We start from the raw sequence: 19,897 nt of genomic DNA, 5'->3' as shown, positions 1-19,897 counted from the left end.
AGGGCACGACAAAACCTACTCCCCCTCAGGAGACTGAAAAGATTTGGCATGGGTCCTATTTCCTGAGTCTGCAATAGACATATTCACTGTCCTGTGTACGGAAATATGCCAAGAACACATTATGTCAACATGCCGTTCTTTGTCAGCTATAATGGGCAGAATGTTGTCCATCATTGTAAGCTTAGAAATAGTATATTATTGGTTACAAGATCACATTAGTAAATGAACTATCTCTGTCCATCTCTGATATACATGTGCCCCTCTATTACATAATCAACTGCATGTTCAAGAGCCTAAATCCATGATGTGATTAACCCAAAACAAATTTGGCAAACATTGAAAGCATCTAGTGATTAGGATTCGAGGCTGCCACAGCCCGAACATGCATTTGGGCTCCCGAGTGGCGTAGTGGTCCATGGTACTGCATCTCAGGACTAGAGGCGTTATTACAGACCCTAGTTTGATTGTTGGCTGTATCACAACTGGCAGTGATTGGGAGTCCCATAGGGCAGCGCACAATTGGCCCAGCGTTGTTAGGGTTTGGCTGGGGTAGGCAGTCATTGTAAATAATATTTTTTTCTTAACTGAATTGCCTATTTAAATAAAGGTTAAATAAAAATAAAACATCTATAAAAGTAATAATACAAAAAATATACACGCTAGGTTTTTTTACTCCACACTAGTAGGTGGCAGTCTTGAGTCTACTTAGCTAGCTACATCCCCCCGGAATGATCACGTGACCCAAACAGCACGCCTTCTTCGAAGTTGTGGATTGTTATTTCACTATCTAGCTGGTTGTGAGCTAATATATCGAAATCTAACAGCCATGGATAAAAAGAAAAAGCAATATGCCGTGACTGCTTCATCTGTGAGTTGTTCAGAATAATTAATATTGTCATATTGTCTCTAATGTTGCTTGTCATCAGTGTGTGAACCATAGCTCGCTAGTTAGTTAACGGTCGCTAGCTAGCTAGCCTAGTCAGTACCCTAACGTAGGAAGCTAGGCTACTTTCTGCTGACATCTTAGTCAGCAGGCAAACTAACAATGTTATAGTCAAAGTAAATGTTAAAAAAATAAAGCATTGTCTATTGTTGTCGAGGTTCATGGGTATTCAAATGGTGACACGACTTATTGGGCTAACGTTAGTTGCTATCAGTTTAACCACTAAAATGGCGACCACACTGCTACGTTACAAATTTCAATGGAGAATACATCACACTCTCATCTGCAGCTGGTTGATCTCAAGGCTGAACTCTACAGGAAACAAGAGCAATTCAAACATGAAAAATTGGGGCAAGATGCTGGAACTAGTACCAAAGCCCCCAAAATCAAGGTATGTATTGAACATTGTACAGGACAGAGACATGTAATGAACAGGATACCACACATTTTGACTAGCATATCCTAACTTTGTCTCCATAACATCCATTGTGTTCTTTTCCCTGTGTAGAAACCTAATGTTTGGATCAAACAGAATGAGGGTGTTTCAGAGCGGGCTCAGAAAGATGTGGAACTGGTGGCAGAGGAAGAGAACAACCTTGACAAGGCAAAGTGAGTACAAAGTGATGTACTACACGCTGACAACATGTTTACTGCACCATAACTGACTTCTATTAGGTCTTTTTTTGTAGTATAGCAGAAGTCTCTCATTGCTGCTTGTCTTCCATGTCTCTCTTTTCCCGCAGGCGCAAGCTAGAGGAGAAGGCAAAACTGTATGAGCAGATGACCAAAGGAGACTTCCCTGGTATAGTGTTATTTTACATTTTAGTCATTTAGCAGATGCTCTTATCCAGAGCGACTTACAGTAGTGAATGCATACATTTAATTTCATGCATTTTTTTTAAATCTTATTATTATTATTATTTTTTTGTACATGTTATGTCGTTTGTGATACTGTACAAGAAATGCTGTCATATTCTGTATGTAAAGTTGACATTTGAAGGCCCTGTAAATGCCTTTTGTCTTTCTCACATTGGAATTACTATCCTCTTTTCCAATGTGTCAGATGAGGAGACAGAGGGACTTTTTCTGGTGGATTTCGCCCAGAAGATTATTGACAAGAACAGAGAGAATCATGCCCAACGAGAGAGTGAGAGAGAGGATAGAGAGAGCTCCTCCCCCATCCCACCCCCTGAGAACCCTGGCGAGGAATGGTAATGTATCTACAGCACATGAAGCCCCAAACTACTGTATGTCTCATCTATAGCAGAATCGGAGTATTGGACTGTAGATGCCATTGAGTGGTCGAGGGTTAGGAGTTAAAGTAACCATTTACTGATTTCTACTCAGGGTGGACTATGTAGATGCTTTGGGACGATCTCGGAGATGCATGAAGAAAGACCTACCAGGGTTCAAGAAAATGGACAAAGACTTTCAGGGAAAAAGGTATATTTTACTCTGATCAAACCTGGAAATTAATGTAAGCTTCTTTTTAGAAGAAGATGTTAGTACCAATAGTGTTGTTCTGGTTATTCATTTTTTATATATTTACTTTGTTAATGTTTTTTATGTGTTCTTGTTTTTATCTACACAGACATGACCCGGCTGAGAAGGACCTGCTGTCAGAGGACATGCGTAGAGAGCTGCAAAGGCAGGAGTGGGAGAGGGAGGAGGAGGAGGCCATGAACAGACCTGTGGGTCCAATCCACTATGAGAACATCAGGGAGCAAGGTTAGCAAGACACCTGTTACAGAGATACATTAGTGAACTCATCAAATCAAATGCTATTTACTGTACATTTTACAGCAAACCCAGAGAGGTGTGTTCTCTGTGGATTATGGATTGACTTGTGCTCTTCTCCACTCTCTCTGATCTCCGGCCTCTTCCTTCTCCATCTCTCAACCTTCTATTTTTCCTCTCTGTTATCTTTCCGTCTGTCCACGTCAGAGGCCCGTGAGCTGGGTGTGGGGTACTTTGCATTCTCTCAGGACCAGGAGCAGCGCAGGAAACAGAGAGAGACCCTGGACATGCTCAGAGATCAGGTGAGTTGCTCTCAGCCTTGGCAACCCCTGAGATTAGGACCTTACTTATATTATGCATCAGTTAATTTAAATGGCTGAGTTTGAAGCAGATTGTCAATGTTTTTTTTCTCTCCCTTTCTTTTTCATAGACAACAGACCAGCGCAGTAAGAGGGACCAGCTGAAGGAGAGGAGAAAGACTCTGCTGGATGCTCGGCTGGCCAAGGTGAGGCAGAGGAAGATGAAGAAGGCCAAGCTGGACGGAACTGAGGACGACCAGGGAGATGAACACAACCAAGGTTAGAGGAAACTCCCACAACAATACTGCATCAGGGACAATGATAACTGATCACGCTAGATTGAATGGCTATGACTACTGCTCTGTATACTTTGGGCTGTAGTGAATGCTATTGTAAGTGTTATCGGTTGTATTGCTTCTCTCAGAAGGGAAGGAGGACCTGATTGGGCCCCTACCCCCATCAGGTGGAGCACCTGAAGAGGCCTCTGCATTGAAGAAGGTGGTGGTGGAGATCCAGGAGAGGAGGGACACCAAGCCAGGAGTACCCCACGTCAGAGAGTGGGACAGGGGCAAAGGTAAACGCTACTCCTTGTTTGGGGCTGACACGATTGGCATGGGTCTTTTATAATTAATGGTAATCATTGATGAATCACTTCCACCACACTAACTCAACACGTATAACACGACAAATTAGAGCAGGAGAGATCTAGGTGTAACCAAGGCCTGTCATCTCTGGCAATTTCCTCCAGTGGGACACTGATGACTGGTATGCTGTCGGGGGTTAAGTCATTAACTAACTGTCTTCTCTTTCCAATATGACAACACATTCCTTTCATAGTGGACTTTTTTGGCGAGTGGACGAGTCGGCGGCGGGATGAGAGGGAGTCGGAATTCGCCCCTCCCTCTGCGTACTTCAGCAATAATAAAAGACAGAGCTATGGGAAAGAGGCCAAACGTGAGAAGGACAAACCCAAAATGTCCTTCAAGTGGTCAGAGGGGCAGGGTGGAGGGTGCAAGGTGCCCCAGGCCAACCCCAAAAGTACTCCTGTACCCCAGCCAAGTACCCCTGTACCCTCACAACCTCAACCCACACCATCCCCTGCTCAGCCCCAAAACACTGTCCATTTCCAAAATACACCTGCACCTCCAGCCCCTCAGTGTCCCCCCCAACCCCCACCTCAGTACCCCCCCTCCCAACAGCCTCAACCCCAATATACACCACCTCCACCACCACAAACACACCCTCAGTTTGATTACCCATTTCAGCCCCAATTTGCACATCTACCCTTTCATCCCCAGTATCCCACTCCACCTCACCTCCAGTATGCAGCCCCACCTCACTTCCCCCCTCAATACACCCCACAGTATCCCCCCCAGCCCCAAACTCAGCCCCAGTGCCCCCCTCAGCCCCAGCCCCCCTCCCAGAGCCTGGATGACATGCTGTCCTTCTACAAAAATTATTCTTGATCCTCACAGACATGTCTCACACAGGTGACGCACACCTGTATTAATCTACCCTAACACACAAACAACGTCAATGTGTGTTAGACTATAATGACATTACCATGATCTTTGACCCCTCAGCGGGCACCAAAGAGAAGGAACCATTTTTGTAATTTGACCTGGGATCTGTAACCTGCTTTCTTTATTTATGATCTGTTATTAAAGGATAGCATTTTCATTTGACATTGTGTTTTCTGATTTGCTATATTTGTGATTCAAGGCACTTGTCTATAGCTAAAGATGTCTGTTTAATGGATTGATGCATGACTGAATCAGTCCATAGTTCATTTTGTTTAGACTGGTGATCTTGTTAATGTTTGATGATTGTGTTTTGAGACCCCTTGACTTTTTCCACATTTTAAAATTGATGAGAACATTTTTTAAATCAATCTACACACAATACACCATAATGACAAAGTGAAAACAGGTTTTTAGAAGTTGTAGCAAATGTATTAAAAATATAAAACAAATACCTTATTTACATAAGTATTCACACCCTTTGCTATGAGAATTGAAATTGAGCTCCAGGTCATCCTTGAAATGTTTCTACAACTTGATTGGAGTCCAGCACAGATATGGGAAAGAGTACCAAAAAATGTCTGCAGGATTGAAACTCCCCAAGGACACAGTGGCCACCACCATTCTTAAATGGAAGAAGTTTGGAGCCACCAAGACTTCCTAGAGCTGGCCGCCTGGCCAAACTGAGTAATCGGGAGAAGGGCCTCGGGCAGAGAGGTGACCAAGAACCCGATGGTCACTTTGACACAGTTCCTCTGTGGAGATGGGAGAACCTTCCAGAAAGACAACCGTCTCTGCAGCACTCCACCAATCAGGCCTTTATGGTAGAGTGGCCAGACGGAAGCCACTCCTCAGTAAAAGGCACATGACAGCCCGCTTGGAGTTTGCCAAAAGGCACCTAAAGGACTCAGACCATGAGAAACAAGATTCTCTTGTCTGATGAAACCAAGATTTAACTCCTTGGCCTGAATGCAAATCGTCACAGGAAACCTGTCACCATCCCTACAGTGAAGCATGGTGGTGGAAGCATCATGCTATGGCAATGTTTTTCAGCAGACTAGTCCGGATCGAGGGAAAGATGAAGGGAGCAAAGTGCAGAGAGATCCTTGATGAAAACCTGCTCCAGAGCGCTCAGACCGGGGTGAAGGTTCACCTTCCAACAGGACAACGACCCAAAGCACACAGCCAGGAAAACACAGGAATGGCTTCGGGCAACTCTCTTAATATCCTTGAGTGGTCCGGACTTGAACCTGATCGAACATCTCTGGAGAGACCTGAAAATGGCTATAAAGGGACATTCCGCATTCAACCTGACAGAGCTTGAGAGGATCTGCAGAGAAGAATGGGAGAAACTCCCTATGTACAGGTGTGCCAAGCTTGTAGCATCATACTCAAGGCTGTCATTGCTGCCAAAGGTGCTTCAACAAAGTACTGAGTAAAGGGTCTGAATACTTATGTAAATGTATTATTTAATTATTTTCACAAATGTCTAAACTTATTTGTACTTGGTCATTATGGGGTATTCTGTGTAGATTGAGGGGAAAATGTAAAATAAAAAAACTTACCTTGACTTTTTCCACATTTTGTTTTCTGAATGCTTTCCGAATGCACTCGATATAATTGATAATGTTTGGGGATGGATGTAGTTTTAAATGAGGAAGGATTCACTGACATTACTGCAGAAGGAGCCTCTAGATGGTGCTGTGTCCATTTACTTTTTGTGAGCCACCAGACTCAGAGCAGGGGTGTGTTCAGATTGTGTAACATTGCAATGTTTTTCAATCCAGCAAAGTACACCCTGGCCTAAACTGTTGTGGTCCATCTCATGGGCTTGACAGGGAGGCATATGCGTTTGTCCCATCAACAAGGCAGGTCATGGAAATGACACACTGATCCGGGAAAATCTTTCGCTTCTTCAAACGGCCAGTGAAGGGTAACTTTAATCATTCTGATTAATCATTGGATTTTTATTAAAGAGTTATTTATGCTATGTGAGTGTATTATATAACACAAGGAGACAATAATATAAACTTTACTGAGGCACATGTTAAATAGCGTTTCTGTTTTGGAGCACTCATTACATGTTTAAACCATTTTGAAAACACCTCTGAAGTAGCTCAGGTAATGTCACCACTGTTTTGCAAATTACGTTTTATCACCTTTTTATCGTTTTTTTTCTTGCCACTGAAAAGCATAGTATCTTATCACTAACAGGCACTAATACAATATTACACTGACCAAAAATAAAAATGCAACTTGCAACAATTTCTACGATTCTACTGAGTTCCAGTTCATAAGGAAATCAGTCAATTGAAATAAATTCACTAGGCCCTAATCTATGGATTTCACATGATGGCAGCCAATGACTTGTTCTCCACAAAGGGATTCATTACAGAGAGAAATAATCCTCAGCACCCCCCTTGTTATTTCAACAAGCGAGGAAGCAACATGTCTTGCTGTGGCCTATTTAGGGCCCAGAAGAGCCAGAAAACAAAAAAAGACCATGGAGAGGGTAGCGAGAAAAATCAGTTGGATGGCCTAACAGGAAAGGAGGAAGAGGCTCATTGAGGAGCAGGCCCAAGGAGAGCAAGATAGGGACCTCCTTACTGTGGTGTCTGGTCGCACCAGGGGTGTGGCCCTGCGGGCAGGGGGGCAGAGGAGATACCCAGAACCCCCACAGAGGTTATTAAAAAGCTCCATGATCTGAGACTGAGCTTCTCATGGATGGATGAATGGGTGGGAGGCTTCCCACATCTGGGCTGCCTGCCCCTTTGGACCCAGCAGGAGGTGTCACTGCCTAGATAAGAAAGCCCATACAGGTAGCAAAATTCTCTATTGCTCATATTTCTGTAAAGTACTCTACAGTAATTGACTGTTTTTGTCCATGTATCAATGGCTGGTCAGGCGCAGTGTCTACTATCTGTTCTTCTGGCTGGGGAAGTGTAACAGCATAGCTTCCGTCCCTCTCCTCGCCCATACCTGGGCTCGAACCAGGGACCCTCTGCACACATCAACAACAGCGTCCCACGAAGCATCGTTACCCATCAATCCACAAAAGCCGCAGCCCTTGCAGAGCATGGGGAACAACTACTTCAAGGTCTCAGAGCGAGTGACGTCACCGATTGAAAACGCTATTAGCTTGCACCCCGCTGACTAGCTAGCCATTTCACATCGGTTACAGAAGCACCTGGTGTTTGTCTGCATGGCGGCTAGCAGAGTGGAGAGCTGTATCGCAATGGTGACCACTACTCACCTAGTGGCCCTGCTGCACTGGATCCTTACAGCCAATTTGTCACTTGAAGAGCCAAGCACAGCAAGTTAGGGGTACTGTGGGGAGGAGCACTCAGCATTTGGTAGATGGCTGTTACTAGGCTGCTTCTGCCATATAATTAGGAATTAGACTACTCGAATTGACATAGACCTTCTTATGATGGGACAAAGATCAGTCATTTTGGTCAGGGAGTTGGTCAACCATGGTTTGCCAGTGCTGTGATAAGATATTGTGTAAAATACTGAATTTGAAGAATTTATTTGCACTGTATGTTTGTTAGCTAGCTAGCCAGTCAGTTTTAAAGGAATGTTTAATGTTTCAAATGAATTAAGTTTAGTTCGTTTTTTATAGTTTTTTTGTGCGTTTCATTCATTAAACATGTGGAACCCATATCACGCTGCGCTTTGGGTTCGAATATTGTTACGACGATCGTGACAGAAGATCCCACCAAACCAGGACCAAGCAGCGTGCCCAGGAGGAGAAGGTATCCTGGGCTTGGGAGGAGATCAAGGAGGAGAAGATATCCTGGACATGGGAGGAAATCATGCAGGGACACGAAAGCCTTCCTTGGAAACAGACGCAAGGAGATAAGGGAGGTCAGCGACGACGCCGGTGTTCGCGGCCACAACGAAAGCCCAAAGGACAGCCCCAAGATTTTTTTGGGGGTGGGCACAAGGAGCTGGCGGCTGAGCAGAGGGAAGAGCCAGAGACCACCTGGGAGGAGATAGAGAAGTGGTTGGTAGACCCAAGGAGAGTACCAGAGCCCGCCTGGGATTCGATGGAACAGTGCAAGGAGGAATACCGGAGAATGGAGTTGGCTAGGAGTATGCGGCAACGCAGGCGTTTGAAGGAACGTGTCATCAGTCCGGTGAAACCTGGGCCGGCTCCACCTATCTGGCCTCCATTGCGCATCCCCAGTCTGGTTCGTCCTGTGTCTCCTCCTCACACTCTCCCTGAAGTGCGTGTTCCCAGTCCGGTATGTCCTGTGCCTGCTCCTTGCACTCTCCCTGAATTGTGTGTCACCAGTCCGGTACCACCTGTGCCGGCTCCATGCACTAGGCCTCCAGTGCGCCTTCCCAGTCCGGAACGTCCTGTGCCTGCTCCCTGTACTCGCCCTGAAGAGCATGTCACCAGACCGGTGCAACCTGTGCCGCCCCCACGCATCAGGCCTACAGTGCGCCTCCCCAGTCCGGTACGTCCTGTGCCTGCTCCCCGCACTCGCCCTGAAGTGCGTGTCACCAGTCCGGTGCCACCTGTACCGGCTCCACGCACTAGGCCTCCAGTGCGCATTCACAGTCCAGAGCTTCCGGTGACGGTTCACAGTCCAGAGCTGCCAGCGACGGTCCCCAGTCCAGAGCTTCCGGCGACGGTTCCCAGTCCAGAGCTTCCGGCGACGGTCCACAGTCCGGAACCTCCTGCGACGGTCCACAGTTCGGAACCTCCTGCGACGGTCCACAGTTCGGAACCTCCTGCGACGGTCCACAGTCCGGAACCTTCTGCGCCGATGCCCAGTCCAGGCACGGTGTCCAGTCCTGCTCCATGGCCAGAGCCTTCTTCTGCGCCGGTGCCCAGTCCAGGCACAGCGCCCAGTCCCGCTCCATGGCAGGAGCCTTCCTCTGCACCGGTGACCAGTCCAGGCACGGCGTCCAGTCCTGCTCCATGGCAGGAGCCTTCCTCTGCGCTGGTGCCCAGTCCAGGCACGGCATCCAGTCCCGCTCCAAGGCTGGAGCCTTCCTCTGCGCCGGTGCCCAGTCCGGGCACGGCATTCTACCCGGCTCCATGGCCGGATCCGTGGTCTGGGCGGGGGCAAAGACCCGCACCGGAGCCGCCACCCACGCTAGATGCCCACCCGGACCCTCCCCTATAGAGTCAGGTTTTTTTTGGGGGGGGGGGGACTGTTGAGTCTGCCGATAAGAATGTAGTGATTGACAGAGTCGAAAGCCTTGGCCAGGTCGATGAATACGGCTGCACAGTAGTGTCTCTTATCGATGGCGGTTAGGATATTGTTTAGGACCTTGAGCGTGGCTGAGGTGCACCCATGACCAGCTCTGAAACCAGATTGCATAGCGGAGAAGGTACGGTGGGATTCGAAATGGTCGGTAATCTGTTTGTTAACTTGGCTTTCGAAGACCTTAGATAGGCAGGGTAGGATAGATATAGGTCTGAAGCAGTTTGGGTCTAGAGTGTCTCCCCTTTGAAGAGGGGGATGACCGTGGCAGCTTTCCAATCTTTGGGAAATCTCAAACGATACGAAAGAGAGGTTGAACAGGCTATTAATAGGGTTTGCAACAATTTCAGCAGATCATTTTAGAAAGAGAGGGTCTAGATTGTCTAGCCTGGCTGATTTGTAGGGGTCCAGATTAGCTCTTTCAGAACATCAGCTATCTGGATTTGGGTGAAGGAGAAATGGGGAGGTTTGGGCGAGTTGCTGTGGGGGGTGGAGAGCTGTTGACCAGGGTAGGGGTAGCCAGGTGGAAAGCATGGCCAGCCGTAGAAAAATGCTTATTGAAATTCTCAATTATAGTGGATTTATCGGTGGTGACAGTGTTTCCTAGCCTCTGTGCAGTGGGCAGCTGGGAGGAGGTGCTCTTATTCTCCATGGACTTTACAGTGTCCCGGAACTTTTTTGAGTTTGTGCTACAGGATGCAAATTTCTGCTTTAAAAAGCTAGCCTTAGCTTCCTAACTGCCTGTGTATATTGGTTCCTAACTTTGTTGCATATCACGGGGGCTATTCGATGCTAATGCAGAACGCCACAGGATGTTTTTGTGCTGGTCAAGGGCAGTCAGGTCTAGAGAGAACCAAGGGCTATATCTGTTCCTGGTTCAATTTTTTTTTTGAATGGGGCATGCTTATTTAAGATGGTGAGGAAGGAACATTTAAAGAATATCCAGGCATCCTCTACTGACGGGATGAGGTCAATATCCTTACAGGATACCCGGGCCAGGTCGATTAGAAAGGCCTGCTCGCTGAAGTGTGTTTTAGGGAGTGTTTGACAGTGAGGAGGGGTGGTCGTTTGACCGCAGACCCATTACGGATGCAGGCAATGAGGCAGTGATCGCTGATATCTTGGTTGAAAACAGCAGAGGTGTATTTGGAGGGCAAGTTGGTTAGGATGATATCTATGAGGGTGCCCGTGTTTACGGATTTGGGGTTGTACCTGGTGGGTTCATTGATAATTTGTGTGAGATTGAGGGCATCAAGCTTAGATTGTAAGATGGCCGGGGTGTTAAACATGTGCCAGTTTAGGTCACCTAGCAGCACGAGCTCTGAAGATAGATGGGGGGCAATCAATTCACATATGGTGTCCAGGGCACAGCTGGGGGCAGAGGGTGGTCTGTAGCTAACGGCAACGGTGAGAGACTTGTTTCTGGAAAGGTGGATTTTTAAAAGTAGAAGCTCAAATTGTTTGGGTACAGACCTGGATAGTAAGACAGAACTCTGCAGGCTATCTCTGCAGTAGATTGCAACACCACCCCCTTTGGCAGTTCTATCTTGTTGGAAAATGTTATAGTTAGGGATGGAATTTCAGGGTTTTTGGTGGTCTTCCTAAGCCAGGATTCAGACACGGCTTGGACATCCGGGTTGGCAGAGTGTGCTAAAGCAGTGAATAAAACAAACTTAGGGAGGAGGCTTCTGATGTTAACATGCATGAAACCAAGGCTTTTACGGTTACAGAAGTCAACAAATGAGAGCACCTGGGGAGTAGTAGTGGAGCTTGGCACTGCAGGGCCTGGATTAACCTCTGCATCACCAGAGGACCAGAGGAGGTGTAGGATAAGGGTACGGCTAAAGGCTATCAGAACTGGTCGTCTCATACGTTCGGAACAGAGAGTAAAAGGAGCAGGTTTCTGGGCGTTATAGAATAGATTCAAGGCATAATGTACAGACAAAGGTATGGTAGGATGTGAGTACATTGGAGGTAAACCTAGGCATTGAGTAATGATTACGAGAGATATTGTCTCTGGAGACATTTAAACCAGGTGTTGTCACTGCATATGTGAGAGGTGGAACAACATGGTTGGTTAAGGCATATTGAGCAGGGCTGGAGGCTCTACAGTGAAATCACTAACCAGGACAGCAATGGACAAGGCATATTGATATTAGGGAGAGGCATGCATAGCCGAGTGATCATAGGGGTCCAGTGAGTGGTTGGGCTGGCTGGAGACACATGGCGATTCAGACAGCTAGCAGGCTGGGGCTAGCAAGCTAGCAGAAGGGCCTTAGAGGGACGTCTCAACGGAGGAAAGTCTGTTTTAGCCTCCTCGTGCGGTGACGTCGATAGACCAGTCGTGATGGATTAGTAGGGTTCCGAGTAGCAGAGGGGTCCAAGTCTAATTGGCAAAATAGGTATAGTGGCCCAAGAAATTTGCCGATGGATCTATACGGCTAACAGTTGAAAAACAAGTTTTAATGATTCCAACCTAAGTGTATGTAAACTTCCGACTTCAACTGTACCACGGCTAAGGGCTGTTCTTACATACCACACAACGTGCAGTGCCTGGATACAGTGCCTGGAAACATCTAGGTGCAACAACAGCTAGGCGCGAAGTGGTAGGCCACATAAGCTTACAGAATAGGACAGCCGAGTGCTGAAGCGCACACTCACTACCGAATTCCAAACTGCCTCTGGAAGCAACGTCAGCACAAGAACTGATTGTCTGGAGCTTCATGAAATGGTTTTCCATGGCTGAGCAGCCGCACACAAGCCTAAGATCACCATGCGTAATGCCAAGTGTCGGCTGGAGTGGTGAATCACGCTTCCCCATCTGGCAGTCCGACAGATGAATCTGAGCTTGGCAGATGCCAGGAAAATGCTACCTGCCCTAATGCATAGTGCCAACTGTAAAGTTTGGTGGAGGAGGAATAATGGTCTGGAGCTTGTCATGACTGGCCGGTTCGGGTCAGGTTACCGTGGACCACAGTCCTACAGAGATACATGTCACACCCACCAGAGGAGGGGGGGATAGAGAAGTGGGGGGGGTTTTACGACATTTTAAATCTTAAGGCAGCAGACAAAATCCTTTGTCCTCTCAGTGTGAAGGATTGGAATGTGTGAGTGGGACCTATGGAGAATCTAACTCAGAACAATAACATGCATTAAATGGACTTCGGGACAAATATTTCATCAGCCAAAATGCTGGTAATAACGATAGATGGAATATGAAAATGAATGTCGTTTTTTTTATGTTATTAAAAGTTAAATGACGACGTTATAATGAAAACATTGTAACTTGAAGAGTTTCCATAATATGCACATGATGTTTACATATTGTACATTGTGTGGAAATGTCCAGATCAAAGATAATGTTAGTTGTCTAAACTTGATCGGAGTACAATCTTGACGCCTTGCCTCATAACTACATACGCCCAGAGAATTTGCCATGAAGGCGGAAACACCCATTTCTACCCTGCGGTATAAAACATGTGAGTTAAGAATTTACATATCAGACTAGGTAACCATGCACCACAGCCAAAGTCCGAGTAGTCACAACCCCAAAACGCAACACGAGGTTGGAGAAGACAAAATAACCTCTTAATAGTCTATGCTACAGATGAGTAGCTGTGTCTAAGAGGGTGAATTCAAGCAGGATCACCTGGTTATTCTATCCAAGGAATTGTGTGTCTACACTGTTTTCATTCCCACGCTGGAACCATCTATACAAGGCTGATTAGCCGTCCAGAGAAGACCCCCTTTGAGAACAAGGGCGAGGAAACAGACCACTAAGAGAGAAGACACTGACATCGTGTGGACAATCAGAGACTTACACCAGGTAACCAAAGAGGTGCTGACATCAGAGGAGAAGGCGAACTCCGTCCACGAAGAGACACCCCTTCAGAGACCTTCGACAAGTAATTACATCATTATATTCTGACCCATAGGAGCGGCAGTTCGGGGCAAGGTGTTAGGGCTAAACTAAGCATAGTTTACAAATGTATCCAAGTGTGCTTTTTCTCGTGCATTCTCTCTCTCTCCTTCTAAATCCCTATTTTGTGTAACACATGTCATATTGTGTTGGTCCGCTAGGGACCTGTTTCATTGTACTAACTTCTAATCAGTGGCCTAGACTGTGTGTTTGTGTATCTTATGTTATCATTTAGCTTGTTAGTAAATAAATAATCAACTGGTATGGTACGGAATAATTTAGTGAGACTCGCGTTTGTGCAGATTCCCGAATTATGCAACGTTCAGGATGAGACTGTAGAGGAAATTAATTAATTAGCAACTGCTATAAAATCGATATTCTGATATTCTTTGAGTTCATTTGGGAAACGGAAACTCAATAAAAACTACTTTTCCCATGGTGCCCCAGGTTACTGAGTTAATGATTACCTGATTAACTTAATCACGTAATTATAAACAGTTAATCATTCGATGAACAACAGTCGTCACATGAATCAATACAACATTACGACAGGCTGTTTTTCATGGTTCGGGCTAGGCCCCTTAGTTTCAGTGAACTAAGTGGCCTCGACATTCTAGACGATTCTGTACTTCCAACTTTGTGGCAACAGTTTGGAGAAGGCCCTCTCTTGTTTCAGCATGACAATGCCCATGTGTACAAAGCGAGGTCTATACAGAAATGTTTTGTCAAGATCGGTGTGGAAGAACTCGACTGGCCTGCACAGAGCCCTGACCTCAACCCCATCGAACACCTTTGGGATGAATTGGAACACCGACTGCGAGCCAGGACTAATCGCCCAACATCAGTGCCCAACTTCACTAATGCTCTTGTGGTGGAATAGAAGCAAGTCCTCGCAGTAATGTTCCAAAATCTAGTGGATAGCCTTCCCAGAAGAGTGGGGGCTGTTATAGCAGCAAAGGGGTGACCAACTCCATATTACTCCATATTAATGCCCATGATTTTGGAATGAGAAGTTCGACGACCGGGTGTCCACATACTTTTGGTCATGTAGTGTACCACAGCTTTCAACCAATCAGCATTCAGGTCTCGAACGACCCAGTGTTTCTGACGTACAAGGCTGACATCATGGGTGCCGCTGCTAAAGATTGACCTGAGGACACTGACCTCCAGCCATTAGTGAAACGTAGTTTCTAGGCTGACTCATAATCACCCTTAAACAGATTTATCACCTATTAACGTGTTCTAGAACTCTTTTGATTGTGACCAACATGTCCCTGTAGTGTTGAGCCTCCAGGACAACTGTCTTTGCCTTTCTTTTATACACAACAGTTCAGTAATTTAATATTTTCCTGTGAATCTTTCTGGCTGACACAAGGCCATCCCACTGGCCTTCATCAGTGTTGCCATTTTCTATGGCTTATGGGCATTTGATGCCTTTGGATGATAGGCCTAGTGTTTGAAAATAAACAAGTACTATTTGCTGCTAAATGCCAAAAGTACTGTATTTGCATGAGAGACCTTGTTCAAGTGGGATTACTGTCAACCATTTCACATTTGTCACAAAGGGTAATCCAGTCATCACACAAAATAATGTCACTCGAGATAAGTTGTTAGTTAGTTATGTACAATCGGCTCAAATGCAACATATCCCCTCAACTACTACTTAAAATGATCATATATAAGCAACAAACGTCCAGATGAACTATAGTTGATTCGTTTTATACAGTAGTGCATCTCCAGATGCTCAAAACTAACAATGCATTCAGATATACAAACTACTTTACACCTAGAAAAGGTGTCATCAGCTTCAATGGATTGAATTAAAGTTGAGTAATTTTTCAACGTAATAGCAGCCATTTATATTTGTGTATTCACTTTCATTTAATACATTTTTAGGCCTTTGAAGTTTCCACTGCTGGATAAGCAGCCATTAGTTGTGTGTGTTTCCATCAGACAAGCCTTGATGTTAGAGCCTTGTGTGACTTTGATCATTTGACAGGGCTGCCTAGTTCATTGATGTCTGGTTCTGCTTTATGATATCCACAAATCCCATTTAATGGGACAGTCAGTACAAGAGCTGCTCTCTTTGCTGTCACTCCAGTGCCATAGAACATTTTCGGAGAGTTCTGAACAGAACTGCATCAAAACTCTCAAAGTTTGGTCATAAAGAGTCATTGTTGACCCATGTTCTAGAATGGACCAGGAACCACCTCAACATTCTATGGGTTAGCCTGAACAGAGAATTCACATGTTCCATTTCCAAATTTGCTTTCTAATTGTTACACTAATAATCTTCTCTAAATGAAATACATTATGAGAGTTTGCCATGTTTAAAGCTAATCCTGAGATTACACTTGACCAATGTTGGCCTTAGCGTTTATCCGGTGACCTGAACTCCAAGGGACAGACATGGACCTGAAGACATTCCAGTGCTACATGGCTGAGGCTCCGGACCTCTTGGAGCAGATAGCTCAGCTCCTCCAGGAATGTCGGGAGAAGGAGATCCTGCTTCCCAAGGGAATCCGGAACCTGTGTGCCCTGTCCTGGGAGGAACTCTCAGACATCCCCGCTGACGCCAAACCCTTCCACCAGACCAGGGTGTCTGGTAGACTCCCGCGGCCCTACCCCACCCAGGTCGCCTTAACCCCGGACACCCGGTACAGGATGTCCGTTGTCACCAGTCAGATCCTGCTGCCTACTGAGTCCTCCCTGTCTGTCCGCCAGCCAACCGCTCGCTTCAGCACCTTGAAGTTCAAGAAAAAGTTCCCTGCTGACCGGGACAACAACAGTGAGAAACAGATATGTAAGTCACACAAAGCAAAACACTTCCGGTTACAGTATATCTCTGAGCTCAAACAATGCAAATATCATGTGGCTTTATCGAGGGAAATGGCAAAGGGGTTGTAAACTATTGGGTTGCGATTGAAAGAATGTTTATTTTGTTCAATGTGAAGTATCCTGTGGATGAATGGTACATTGATCTCTGTCTGTCTGCAGCGACCTGTATTCCTGTGACGTCCACTCTGAGGCTCTGCCTGGAGGAGTGTCTGTCCCATCTCTCCTTCTCTCTAACGTACAAAGGTAACACACTAATGACAGCAGGACAGGACCCAAGGCCATGCCTCCCCTTTAAAAAACTGTCAGCAAACCACACCATCACCATGCAGACTTCAAAACAGATTCTACAAAATGCTTAGCAGAGCCCGATGAAGACAATTTAGAGTTGTGAATGCTACACTATTGTCTGGTGGGAAAACATGCATTTTCCACCCAGACTAGGCTGTAGATATGCAGTAGTGTTGCAAGTGTAACCCTCACCCTTTGTCTCTCTCTCTCTCTCTCTCTCTCTCTCTCTCTCTCTCTCTCTCTCTCTCTGTATCGGTCTCTCCATCTCCCTATAGAGGTAAACAATGTCCCCTGTACTCCACGTCTTCACAGCAGGACTCTGGAGGTGTGTTACTGGGCTGTCAACAAGCTTAGACCTATCCTCGAACAGATGTAAGTGGTATAAACCTTTAGAGCAGACCTCCTCTCTCAGCACTACAGATCAACCTGTAAAACCAAGACACTCCTTCTCCTTCCCCCGTCTACCCTTCTATGTCTTAACATATATGACTTACATAGACACTTGTGTAGCCATTGTGTTGATTTGATTATGCTCCTATAGAAAAGAGGAGAATGCCCGGCTGGATCCGAGAGGCCACATACGCCCCATGGTGGCTCAACACTACCAGGACTATAAGGTCCTCCAGCTGCCACAGCCGGTCCCAGCCCATGCAGAGGACTGCCTCTTCCCCTTAATCCCCAACACCAAGTACTTGAGCTACAGCATCTCCCCAAAACTGCACTATGGCCTGCCTGATGGAACCAGCTATCTCTAGTATCCTTGCCTCACCACTTCTGCTTTCTACCACTGCTGACTTCCATGTTTTTCCACCCTCCCTCTCTATCTATCTCTCTCTCCCTCCCTCTATCCTTTCCCAATGCTCTCTGCTCTTTTCACATCCTTAATCTATTTTAGCATGCAGCCCTCCTCTCAGTGCTGTCCCTGACTGTGTCTCAGCTACCCATCTGGTTCAGTAGCAGTGTGCCAGCTGCCCAGTGCCATGCCCGGAGGAGGCGTTTACACAAACATCTTCTCTGACAGTCCCTATGACATCCTGGTGGCCTCCTTCAAGCCCAGTGGCCATGGTGTTGTGTACCACACAGGCAAGCACAGGTATGGTCAGATCCCCAGCTGTTTGAAACCAAAATACACTAACACAGTTGTTCTAAAAGTGTGGTCGGCGCACCCCTGGGGGTTTGCGATGGTGCTGCATAATAAAAAATTTAGAAAATAATATTACTAACGACAACAGATTCAACATATTTTGGCTAAGGGATCCGTGGAATACATTAAGATGGTCTAATGCAATACAATGTAATATTATTAATCTACAATGGATGTTCTTACCCCTGGGCAACATGGACCTGGGAGGCTCACAGGGATATTGGTATCCACAGTACTCTGTTCTTAACCCTGGACAACATGGACCTGGGAGGCTCACAGGGATATTGGTATCCACAGTACTCTGTTCTTAACCCTGGGCAACATGGACCTGGGAGGCTCACAGGGATATTGGTATCCACAGTACTCTGTTCTTACCCCTGGGCAACATGGACCTGGGAGGCTCACAGGGATATTGGTATCCACAGTACTCTGTTCTTACCCCTGGGCAACATGGACCTGGGAGGCTCACAGGGATATTGGTATCCACAGTACTCTGTTCTTACCCCTGGGCAACATGGACCTGGGAGGCTCACAGGGATATTGGTATCCACAGTACTCTGTTCTTACCCCTGGGCAACATGGACCTGGGAGGCTCACAGGGATGTTGGTATCCACAGTACTCTGTTCTTAACCCTGGGCAACATGGACCTGGGAGGCTCACAGGGATATTGGTATCCACAGTACTCTGTTCTTACCCCTGGGCAACACGGACCTGGGAGGCTCACAGGGATGTTGGTATCCACAGTACTCTGTTCTTAACCCTGGGCAACATGGACCTGGGAGGCTCACAGGGATATTGGTATCCACAGTACTCTGTTCTTACCCCTGGGCAACATGGACCTGGGAGGCTCACAGGGATATTGGTATCCACAGTACGCCACCAATTATACATTTTTTCAACTCAATACTTCTTGTATTTAAAAAAAATGTAAATGCACTGTATTAGCTGTAAATTTGCAACAACAAAAAATCTCTCTGCCACTTGACAAAATATGTAGAATTGCATGAAATTAGCTTGAAAACTGCAACATTTTCTCTCCGATGCAAAGCGATGGGTCTTTAAAAAGTTTCTTCCCAGGACCAGAGACTTGGTTTGTCCGGCCATGCACTGCTAAAGTCATAGTACAACTCATTGTATGCTATTTTTATCTCACTCAAGTTATGTTCTGATTATGAGGGGGTCCCTGATGAATTTGCTACCACAAAAGAGGTCCCAGGCATCAAAAAGGGTTGAGATCCTCTGCACTACAGATGTGCAGTAATGGTAGCCATGCAATCACAAACTTTAGCAGTAATTTCAAGAGTAAACCTATGAGAGTCTGTAAAGGAGTCTGTAAACTAAGGACAGTGTGTTGTGTGATCAGGTCCAGCTGGGTTGCCTTGTTGGTGGGATCCTTGGGAGGTCAGCAGTACACAAGAGAGGGCTGTCTGACCAAGGAGTGGACCTTCAACCCCAGGTCTCAGAATGAAGTTCTGCACAAATACAAGGTGTGTGTGTACGTACGTGTGCGTGTGTGCAGCCCAAACACATCTACTATAGATTTTGTGTGTATTCATCAGGTGAACGAGAACATAACACTGACCTTCAGTAACCACTTGAACATGACCCTGATATTCAGCGTCCTGGCGGAGAATGACATCACCTTGAGTCTGAGGAAGGAGAAGCCGGTAAGAACCCAGAATCTAGGATAGAGCCCCTAAACACAGTCCTACATACTGAATATGGCTTCTACATACTGTAGGCACAGAAAGAGTGAGAGCAAGGAAGGGAGGGATAACAAGAGACAGCATGACTGCATTGGGCCTGCTATGATAAACTACTGAGCAAAACAATGTGATTGACTGATTAAATTCAGCAGGGCCGTCTCTAGTCTTTTGGGGGGCCCTAAGCGAGATTTGGTTATGCCCACCCCCCCATCACCTCGTGGGCAAAACATTTTAGTGGCCCCCCTCTTGATGGCAGAGCAATGTTGATTTTAAAGTTAGTTTC

At 46.2% G+C, this 19,897-nt stretch overlaps 2 protein-coding genes across 2 annotated transcripts in view; both read left to right on the top strand.

The window, feature by feature from the left end:
* The first annotated feature begins 721 nt into the window (after positions 1-721).
* On the top strand, positions 722-4,664 carry LOC115150562 (coiled-coil domain-containing protein 174). The gene is made up of 11 exons (XM_029693994.1): positions 722-868; positions 1,233-1,334; positions 1,452-1,552; positions 1,687-1,745; positions 2,007-2,154; positions 2,291-2,386; positions 2,535-2,671; positions 2,888-2,982; positions 3,111-3,258; positions 3,404-3,553; positions 3,817-4,664. Exons 1-11 carry the CDS (start codon positions 827-829, stop codon positions 4,443-4,445), a joined length of 1,707 nt encoding a protein of 568 aa, XP_029549854.1. The 5' UTR covers positions 722-826; the 3' UTR covers positions 4,446-4,664.
* Positions 4,665-5,903: 1,239 nt separating this feature from the next.
* Positions 5,904-19,897, top strand: part of LOC115150561 (uncharacterized protein C3orf20-like) — a 29,140-nt gene continuing 15,146 nt past the window's right edge. Inside the window, exons 1-8 of the mRNA XM_029693993.1 lie at positions 5,904-6,432; positions 16,012-16,440; positions 16,635-16,718; positions 17,039-17,135; positions 17,305-17,517; positions 17,701-17,856; positions 19,272-19,395; positions 19,468-19,575. Of these exons, the coding sequence (XP_029549853.1) occupies positions 16,047-16,440; positions 16,635-16,718; positions 17,039-17,135; positions 17,305-17,517; positions 17,701-17,856; positions 19,272-19,395; positions 19,468-19,575 (1,176 nt within the window). The 5' untranslated portion in view covers positions 5,904-6,432; positions 16,012-16,046. The remainder of the gene's footprint in view (positions 6,433-16,011; positions 16,441-16,634; positions 16,719-17,038; positions 17,136-17,304; positions 17,518-17,700; positions 17,857-19,271; positions 19,396-19,467; positions 19,576-19,897) is intronic.

This window comes from Salmo trutta, chromosome 16, assembly GCF_901001165.1.
Source record: "Salmo trutta chromosome 16, fSalTru1.1, whole genome shotgun sequence".
NCBI lineage: Eukaryota > Metazoa > Chordata > Actinopteri > Salmoniformes > Salmonidae > Salmo > Salmo trutta.
Note: the sequence above shows the minus strand (reverse complement) of the source record. Positions and strands in the feature narration are given on the sequence as shown.